Source organism: Oryctolagus cuniculus, chromosome 3 (assembly GCF_051225735.1).
Source record: "Oryctolagus cuniculus isolate XC-2025 breed Fujian yellow rabbit chromosome 3, ASM5122573v1, whole genome shotgun sequence".
Taxonomy (NCBI): Eukaryota; Metazoa; Chordata; class Mammalia; order Lagomorpha; family Leporidae; genus Oryctolagus; species Oryctolagus cuniculus.
In genome coordinates, this window is record NC_142869.1 from 160,015,825 (window position 1) to 160,026,481 (window position 10,657).

Below are 10,657 nucleotides of genomic sequence, written 5' to 3' on the forward strand. Positions count from 1 at the left end.
CAATTGGTTAAAATATTTTTTTAAAAAAGAAAGACAGTGGTAAAGGCAAATCTCAGTAGACAGAATTTCAAAGAGTACACTTGGTGGTTCACTTTGCTTAGAAGAAAAAAATGGACAGATGTGTGATTATTGACAAATTCATGGCTGTTGAAATGATTTGAATGGGTGAATCTCCAATATGGCACCATTCCTTGGGGGTGATCAGCCAGCATCTTGGACAGATAGATTACATTGGACCACTTCTACCCTGGTGGTGGTAGAGGTATGTACTTACTGGAATATATGTTCTGTATATAAACATGCTATCTCTGCTGGCAAAAATTCTGCCAATACCAGCATCTCTGTACTTACAGGATGTCTTATCTACTATCATAATAAAAGTTTCTGACCCATGAACTCACTTCACAATAAATGAAATATGATGATGGGTCCATACTCACAGAAATCACTAGTTTTACTGTGTTTTCCTCACACTTGATTTAACTGTATTGATAGAATAGTGAAATATTGTTTGGAATACTCAGTTACAGCATCTACTAGGGGGCAATATCTTTTAGGGCTGTGACCCACAGAGAAATTATTTGCCTTTGTTCCCATGTCTTTATGCTCTGGTGGTGTAGAGAGCTTAGATACATAATGATGACTATACTGAACTGGAAATTAAGACTGCCGCCCAGTGGCTTTTGCCTCTCAGTCAACTGGCAAAGAAAGGAGTTGCTATGTTGGCTAGAGTGATAGATCCTAACAATGGGGAAATTGGAAAACTACTACTACACAGTGGAGGAAAACAAGAGTATGTCTGGAACACAGAATATACCTTAGGAAATCTCTTAGTATTATAATGCCCTATGGTTAAGGTCAATGGAAAATAATAACTTGATCCATTAACCCAGGCAAGACTACTAATGCCCCATTTGGGAAGGTTTGAGTCACCCAATCAGGTAAAGAATCATAACTAGAGGCTGGTGTTGTGGTGTAGAGGTAAAACCACCGCCTGTGACACTGGCATCCCATATAGGTGCTGGTTTGTTTCCCAGCTGCTCCACTTCCAATCCGGCTCCCTGCTAATAGCCTGGAAAAAACAGTGGAAGATGGCCCAAGTGCTTGGGTCTCTGCCACCCATGAGAGACTACATGAAGCTCCTGGCTCCTGTCTGGCTTTGGTCAGGCCCAGCCTGGGCCATTGTGGCCATCTGGGGAATGAGCTAGTGGTTGGAAGATCTCTCTCTCTCTCTCTCTCTCTCTCTCTCTCTCTCTCCTTCTTCTTGTCACTTTGCTTCCACATACATACTATTGGTGCTATTTTTCTGGAAAACCTTGACTACAATCTACCAATAACAACAGAGTTGAGATACCAAGAAGTGGATCAGAATCATAGAAAACAAAACATAAATATTTGTTACTTGCCACTCCCAGCAATTTTCTAAAGTTATCAAGTTTAGAACTTTATTTTTCTCCTTTCAAAAGTCATTCATATCTAGAACATCATCAACAAAACCAATGATGAATATCCAGAGGCATCAACAAGTTGCAAACTGAACAAATCAATTTTTAGGGGAAAATCAGGTTGTAAAACATACAAATGCATATCATTTGTTCTTTTTTTTTTACATTTATTTATTTATTTGAAAGGCAGAGTTACAGAAAGGCAGAGACAGAGAGCGGGCAAGAGAGCGAGACATCTTCCATCTGCTGGTTCACTCCCCAAATGGCCTCTCAAGAGGGTCTCTCAAGAGATTGCAGGGGCCCAAGAATTAGGACCATCTTCCACTGCTTTCCCAGGCATATTAACAGGGAGCTGGAGCATAAGTGGAGCAGCTGGGACTTGAACCAGTGCTTGTAAGTGATGCTGGCACTGCAGGCGGTGTCTTCACCCACTATGGCCAGAGCGCTGGCCCCTCATTTGTTGTTTTTAAGTTCAGAGATCATAAATAATGTTTTAAAGTGTTGATGGGTCCCCTTTTCCCCATGAGGGGGACTTGGAAGAAACGCCTGGCCAGGCCCTGGCCATTGAAGCCATCTGGGGAGTGAACTAGTGGATGGGCGAGCTCTCTCTGTCCCTCCCTCTTTCTCTGAAACTCTGCCTTTCAAATAAATAAGCCAATCTTTATAAAAAGATAAAGGGTTGATGGGTTCTCAGGCTAGCCTAAAAATCAAAAAACCCTCAATGTTGCTAAAATCTCTTACAGAACTAACTGAACTTTGTGCCTGCAGAAGACAGTGCTGAGAAAAGGAGGGAAGAATCTGAGAAACTAAACAAGTCCTACCATTTTTCTAGGTACAAGGTGATAGTGGTGTATGTAGCACAAATAAACATCCTGTTGAAATCACATGCTAAGGGGCTAGCATTGTGGCATAGAAGGTCAAGCCTTGGCTTCCCATATAGGCACCGGTTCAAGTCCTGGCTGCTCCACTTCCAATCCAGGTCCCTGCTAATGTGCCTGGGAAAGCAGTAGAAGATGGCCCAAGTCCTTAGGCCCCTGCACCCACATGGGAGACCTAGAAGAAGCTCCTGGTTCCTGGATTTGGCCTGGTCCAGCCCTGGCCATTGCAGCCATTTGGGGAGTGAACCAGAGGATGGAAGATCTCAGTCTGTCTGTCTGTCTGTTTCTCCTTCTCTCTATATCTCTGCCTTTCAAATAAATAAATAAAACTTAGAAAAAAAAAGAAATCACTTGCTGCCATCTGGCAACACTCCTAATTTTTGCTTTCATTATTAAGTTATGTCTAAAATGAAAATTCAGAGAAGCTCATCAACAAAAATTATTTTGAGCATTTATTCTTGGCTAGCTTCTTTACTGAGTGTTCAGAAAATAGAGAAAAATGAAGTGATGCTTAATTCCAAAAGAAGAGAGTACAAAAATAGGTAAAACAAAGAAATAAAGAGTAGTTTCAGTGGTAACTTTTCAGTTCAAGTTCTAAAGTTCTACAACTTTTAATTTCAGTAGGTTGTGAGCTGCTGACCTGTACATTGTGTTCCAACTCCAATGACGCTGTTATTACAACTTTTACAACATTCCAATGATATGATTTCACAAAATAAGCTCATCAAGCATGTAATTAGCTCAGCAGTTAAGACATCCATGTCCCATATCAGAATATCTGTGTTTGACTCCTGGCTCTAGCTCCTAACTCCAGCTTCCTGCTAATAAGGATCTCAGTGTTGTGACTCAGGTGACTGGATTCCTGCCACTCATGTGGGAAGCCTGGACTGAGTTTCTGACTCCCAGCTTTTGACTGACTCAACCTCAGCTGTTGTGGACATTTGGAGAGTGAACCAGCAGATGGGAGCTCTCATTGTCAGTATATCTGTCTTCTGTCTGTCTCTTTGCCTCTCAAATAAAATAAATAAATAATTTTAAAAATAAGCTCAGAAATTTCATTGAAAAAATATTAACAATAAAGTATACATTTTGGCACTCACCAACTTAAGGTAGGCAGTGTTTCATGAACATAAAATTCTTTTTGCAATGCAAATTTACATGCTATAGAGACTTAGAATAACATTCATATATTTGAATCATGTTGTTCACAGAAAAATAATTCATGGCTTCCTGAAGGCTATGGAATACCATCCTTTTCACTGTATCTTCAAATTCCTGCCTTTATTCTTTTATTTTTTGTTTTGTGGAAATATTTACTTATTTATTGTTTTCTGAAAAAAAAAAATTGAAATCCATGACTTGAGCCATCCTCCACTGATTTTCCAGGAGCATTAGCAGGGAGCTGGATCAGAAGTGGAGCATCCAGGTGCCCATATGGGATGCTGGCACTATAGGCTGGGGCTTTAACCTGCTGCATCACAGTGCCAGCTCCTCCATGAACATTTTAAAGAATCCTCACATATGTAAGATTAATTTAAAAGGCAAAGTGACTTTTAATATAAGGAAAACTTTATTAAGATGCATTCATATCATACAAAACAGTGACTAATTTATTACTCTAATTCTGTATCATGAATATAGCTTTCTTTCCAATTATATTGATTTTTTAAAATGTGTTTTAGAAATAGAAAAAGAAACAAACCACTCTACTAAAATTCTTTACCATCATTCTGAAACAGAATCATGTCCATCATGCTGAGAAAGACTATTTCAAAACAATATAAACGCCCCCCCCAACACACACACAAAGGATGAGATTATTCAATCAGAGTGGTTTCTGTCCGAAACAACAAAAATTATTCATATTTTCTGAGCTTTGTTTTGCTGAGTTGAAATATTAGATGTAAAATATTTACCATAGAATATTCATAGTCAAGTACACTGTATAATTGAAATGTTTATAGTGTTGAAATGGAGTTTCAACATTATGGGAGTCCTTGCATGGTATAGAAACTTCTAAATTCATTGTTGACATTAAAAAAGTTACATTCCTCTTTAGAATCGGAGCACAAATGAAATTGTTTGAAAATCTAAAGCACCTCTAGTAAGAAATTTCAAGGCTGGGTAACGTGGAGGGAAAACATGGAAGGAAAATTATTTGTTTTTACTGTTTTCTTCTCATGTTTTTCTAGTGAGACTACAGACTCTGAGGTATTTACTAGAACTCAGCATAAATATATCTGTTAAAAATTTTATTTTAACCTTGGCTGCTTGGCTCTTATAATGATACTCATTCTGAGTACGATATTAAATTTATAGAAACAATTAAGTTTATTTTTCATAGCTTGTAAGGTATTTGCATTTAGCATATTAGTCTTACGTTTTTGTGCTGAAGAGTCTCTGGTTTCAAACAAAGAGTTCCATTTCAGAGCACACCTGAATATAAAGACGGATCATCTGAGGATTAGCACTAGACTGATTGTCAGTTATGCATCCTGCTATTAGCTCCCTGGTTATTTATCACAGGAAGACAACATGGAAGAGTCTTTTTGCTAATGGTGCCAAACTCTTACACAGCTACTCTTGCATCTGCAAGTGTGGAGGGGAAGAGCAATTCAGAATGTAAAATCAAATGCAGAGAAGGCCCAAGATCGCTGTAGTCAGTAGACTGGAGGCCAATTGCACTGCTAAGAATACCTGAAGTTCAGTGTGCACGGATTCACACCTAAAAGCTCAATGTTTGATTTAGACACTTATGTAAACTATAGGGACTTCAATTTTGCTGTTTTCATTAAAACTGTTGTTAGAGATTTAAGTGAATGTAAGTTAGAGATTTATGTAAATGTATGTATAGACATATGAATACATATATATAAGATTTTATATGTATACTTGAAGTACATACAAGATAATAGGCACATATAAGGTGTTCAGTTAAGATATATGAATATATATGTTCACCTAATAACATATTTATACACATTATACTTATTCATTCACATGTTACAGCAGTTCCTGACACTGCTTAAATATTAACTATTATTAATTTGCCTTATCATTTCCATATCTAAATTACTAAAGTGTAAGAAAATTGAATTTATCTTATTATTTCTTTTTTCCCCTAAGGGTTCAACAAATTGTCCCTTTCTAAAAAGTTGAGTAAATATACTACAAGAAGCCTAAAGCTAGGTGCTGAGTTAATAGACAGGATAATCACTTCATGAGTACATAAAGGCTAGCTATTTGAAGAACCAGTAGAGGGACTGTTAATGGGGTTTTGCTTCAGACTTGATGGATTGATCTATTAGGGACAGGCTTCAGGAGAACTCTCAAAACAACTGCCTTTCCTGGCCCATTACGGAAACAGCAGCCTTGCAAATGAATAGAATCACATGTAAATCAAAACATGATCATGTGATCATCCTGAGGACAGAGATTTTCTCTGTGTTGGTTCACAGTTGTATCTACAGAGTCCAGGCAAGTGTCCAGAAAATAGTGGAAGCTCAATAACTATTTCTTGAATGGAGCAAATAAGCAGAAAATTTAACCCTTTCTTCAAGCAGGATTAACATTAGAAGCAAAATAAAATAGCCTGTTTTACTATGTCCTGATGGATTTCTGACCCTGAGAATGTTGGTAAGGATAAATGCAAATATGTACATTTAGCAAGTATTTCAGGAATGATGATTTGGTTGAGTATTCACAGGAATGCATCTTGTGAAGTGATGCTACACTTAGTTCAGACTCATGTGCACATGTCACATTTGAATTGCAAATATTTTGCCCAGCCTCTAACTTTCTTGTCAATGCTGACAGGTTTTTCTCTCCAGGGTTTTCAGAAATCTTTGACCTGTAACTAAACATCATGAACTTTTCTGAAGTGAAACGCTGCAAACATTCAGCTTACTTTTAAGTTTCTACAGTTTTAATTGGTTCAAAATCAGTTTTGGACATGATCCAGTTCACAAGTGGGGTTGATGATGTGGTGTTATGTATAATGCAGCTTACAATATCAGATAGTGAATCAAAATAATATAACACCCTTAAAACCATGACTGACTTAATTAAATATAAACACATATTCTTTACTACTCCGATAGTGAACATTTAAAAATTTTAAATAAAGGAATTGCTTGTTTATTTGAAAGGCAGAGTTACAGAGAGGCAGAGGCAGAGAGAGAGAGAGAAAGAATCTTCCATCTGCTGGTCCACTCCCCAAATGGTCACAACAGCTGGAGCTGGGCTGTTGGTCTCCCACGTGGGTGCAGGAACCCAAGGACTTGGGCCGCCTTCTATTGTTTTCCCAGGACATGGCAGAGAGCTGGATTGGAAGTGGAGCAGCCAGGACTCGAACCAGAGCCCATATGGGATGCCAGCACTGCAGGCAGCAGCTTTATCAGCAATGCCACAGCACTGGCTCCAAATAAAGGATTTTTAAAGCAATTTAAGTTTTTATTTGAAAAGGGGAGAGAGAAAGAGAAAGGGCTCCCATCCACTGGTCTCTGCCCAAGTGCCTGAAACAGCCAGTGATGTTACACCACCTTCAACATCACTTGGCCAGGCAGAAGCCAGGATCTGGGTCTCCCACATGGGTGGAAAGGAACCACTACTTAGCCATCATCTGCTGTCTCTTAGGGTGTACATTGGCAGGAAATTGAAATGGAGAGTGGAGCTGGGACTTGAACCTGGGCATTCTGATATGGGATGTGGGTGTCCCAGTGGCAGTTTAATCACTGCACAAACACCTACCTTATTTTAAAGTTTGTATTTATCTATTTACTTATTTAAATTAAGTGACAGAGAGACACAGATAAACAGAGAATGCTCTTACCTACTGATTCACTCCCCAGATATGCATGAGAGCCAAGAACTCCATCCAGGTTTCCCACATGGGTGGCAGGGATCCAAGTACTTGACACATCACCTGTTGCCTCCTACAATTCGCATTAGCAGGAAGCACAAGCTAGAACTCCAGAGGAACCCAGGTTTTCTAATATGGGATGTAGGCAGTACAAGTGATGATGTACCTCCTGCGCCAAATACCTGTCTTGCAAATATTTTCTTGTAGCAGAAAAAGAAGTCCTTGTCTTTTTTACAGCATAAACAATCTAATGATTTGAAAAGGAAACTATTCATCAATACACACTGTGGGGGAAAGTGTTTGGCCTAGCAGTAAGGCATTGATCAGAATGCCTGTGCTTCACATCAGAGTGCTTCCATTTGATTTCTGGCTCAACTCCTGATTCCAGCTTCCTGCAGCCCAAGGAGGCATCAGTGATGGCTAAGTAATTGGATTCCTATCATCCAAGTGGAAAATCTGGATTCAGTTCCTGGCTTCCAGCTCTCACACCACCTGCCACCAGCTGCCACCTGAGGAGTGAACAGTAGATGCAATCTCTCTCTCCTTCTCTATTTCTCTGTCTCTCTGTCTTTTAATACAGTAAAGCAATGAAAATACACATTGTTTTCCTATTTATCTTTGTAATGAAAACTGAGATGGGTATTAGTCATCCTTGGGTAAACTGCACATAATTCATCTATCTGTTCTAAATACAGTAAAAACCCAAAACAACCTCAAAATACATCACTAGTTAATAAGATTTGATTTCTTAAAATGGTGTCCATGATCTCATTTAACTTTGGAGCTTCCAGATGTTAGTAAGTCACCAAAAAGCCATCACTGATTTATAATGCACATGACCACATCAGGCCTGGCCCAAGAACTCTGGGCCTGGAAAGAAACACAGAAATGTTTACAAGTGAGTCACTGCAGAAATTCCCTGAACATTTATTTTTGTCTTCACAGAAATCAATGAGGCCTAATTTAATCAGAATGAACATTCAGTTTCACTTTATTCCAACCTACTGTTTATATACTTGAAGCCCTGTGTAGAAAAGGTTTAGGGTTAGAACATTGCTAAAGGTGGTGTAACATCACTTGGCCCTTGGATATGTAGGGTGCACATTTCACATCATTGTACAGTAACAAATGTTTACAGTTACTCAGGATCTGATCAACATGAACACACTTCCTGCTTAAGGCTAACCAATATTGGAAAGCAATCACTTCTGGGATCTCGATCCAACATCTTAACACAGTGTCACCTGAGTTGCTAGAAAAGATTCCTCACTTAAAAAATCTATTGGCAGGATGTCTTCTCATCTGTCAGCTTCTTTTCACTTGCGTATTAGAGGAGGCACTTTAAGAGCTACTAACTAGCTTCAGCAGAACAAGACATTGGGTTTCAGGAACCACTGGTAATATGGAGAGGAATTAAAATAAAACTGGATTAAGTGGTAAATCAGTAGATCCGAAAATTTCTCTAAATTTTGTAAACAAGAAGCCACACTGGTCTTTGATTTTAACAATTGCCTTACTTAAAAAAAAAAAAAAAAAGCCAGAGAATTACTTATCATCCATCTACATCCAGATATGTGAACAGTACAGTTTTCTGATGTTAAGGTATAATGGTTTTGCTGTTTGGGCTTTTAAAGGTTTTATAATATAATATTGATGAGTTAAGTACTTTGGGTTATTTTTTCGAGTAATACTTCAAAATATTGTATTATAGATAGGTCTCAAGTAGAAAAACGAAAAGGTCGAATACAACACTGGAAGAGTTTAGTAAAGTGTATAAAAATTAAAAGACTAAAAATACCACTCTGTTTTAAAAGTGTAAAAATAAATCACATTCAGTCTCGAGAATCCAGTGCGTTACTTTTTTGGGGGGTCGGGGTGGGAGGTGGTGTCTCAGCTGGGACGTACTGCACCCTCCACAACACGTTGGAAAGCAGGTCCTGGTACACACTAAGGAATATCCAACCAGGCAAATACATCAGGGTAATGAGGCCCATGAAGTTGAGTGGGTAGTGAGAGTAGTCCCAAGAACAAGCCCCGCACATGCGAAGCCCCAGCCCCCAGGACAGTTCCCACGCGTAGATGAAGATCACGTAGATGGGCACCCGCTTCCACGTGCCCCAACCGCGGCTGTAGTAGAGGTAGAAGTAGAGCTTCTCCACCACGAAACTGCAGCTGCCGTACATGAGGAAAGACCAGAGCGACGTGTGGCCGGTGGTCGCCTTGTCCCCCTGCCCCAGCACGTTGAAGAAGAAGGTGAAGAAGATCTCATCCAGAAAGCCGTGCATTCCGAAGAACAGAAAGCGGAGCGGGTCCGGCAGCCCCTGGCGGGGGCCGCCTCCTGCACCCGGGGGGCCTCGGGTCGGTGGCCGCCTGCCAGCGGCTGCAGCAGGGGCCCGGGCGCCGGGGGCGGCGGGGAGCGCGCCCTTCCGAGGCTGTGGCTGCTGCTGGCGCCGCCGCTGCCGCCCGTACCGCAAGCGCAGGAAACGCTTGAGGAACACTTGGCAGTGGTAGAGCGCCAGCACGTACTGCAGCGCCAGCTCCAGCGCCCCCGGAGCCGCCGCGCCCCCCGGCCCGCCGCCCAGGCTCAGCAGCAGCGCCTGACCCGCCAGGGTCTGCAGCCCCACGTGGGCCGAGGGGTAGAGGAGGAAATTGAAGACGAAGGCGCTGGGGCAGCGCGGCTGCTGCAGGTAGACCTTCTCCAGTGCGAAGTGCGTGAGCGAGTGCAAGAGGCAGCGGTAGGGCGAGGAGAAGCCGAGCATCCGCAGGTCGGGGCTGCGAGCGAAGCGCCGCGCCGAGGACAGCAGCACGTCCAGGGTGATACCGTGCATGCCGTAGAAGTAGAGGCGCATCCAGGCGGGCAGTGCTTCAGCAGTGGACAGCGGCTCCGGGCAGCCGGCGGCCGCCTCGCCCCTTGGCCCGCTGGGGGCTCCCGGATGCCGCGGCGCGCCGCCCCTCCGAGCCGGCCCTTCGCTGTCCACATCGCTGCCTGCCATGGACTCCGACGCTCCGGGGCCTCCCGAGCCCGCGTCCTCGCCGCCGGTAGCGTGGAGCTGCGGGGCAGACAGGCCGAGCCCCGCGCCGCCTCCCGGCCGCTGCCGGCCCCCGGGGGTCGCGCAGGAAGCTCCGTCTCTGCCGCGCTTTGGCGGCAGCAGGACGTGGTGCGTTCCGGGGATGCGCGGGCCGCCTGGCTGGCGGAGTCCCCACGCCTTGGCCCCGCTGCGTCCTCCCTTCCAGTCCCGGCCAGGTGCCGCGGGCCGGCGCCCGCGCTCACCCTGCGCGGCCTAGCGGGCGCCGCGGACAGGCGAGAGGAGGCGGCGCCGGGGCTGCGAGGGGAAAGGCAGAGGCTGGTACCAGCCCCATCCCCTGGGCGGCTCAGCCTCGCCGCTTCTGCCGCAGGCTCTGGCAGCGTAATGCCAGCAGCGACGGCCCTGCCCCCGGCCCTGCCCATGCCCCTCTCCGCCCGTCTCGACCTC

At 43.2% G+C, this 10,657-nt stretch overlaps 1 protein-coding gene across 1 annotated transcript; it reads right to left on the reverse strand.

The window, feature by feature from the left end:
- Window positions 1–8,095: 8,095 nt before the first annotated feature.
- Window positions 8,096–10,316, reverse strand: TMEM229A (transmembrane protein 229A). The gene has a single exon (XM_017342712.4). It carries the CDS (start codon window positions 10,175–10,177, stop codon window positions 9,017–9,019), a length of 1,161 nt encoding a protein of 386 aa, XP_017198201.4. The 5' UTR covers window positions 10,178–10,316; the 3' UTR covers window positions 8,096–9,016.
- Window positions 10,317–10,657: the final 341 nt, after the last annotated feature.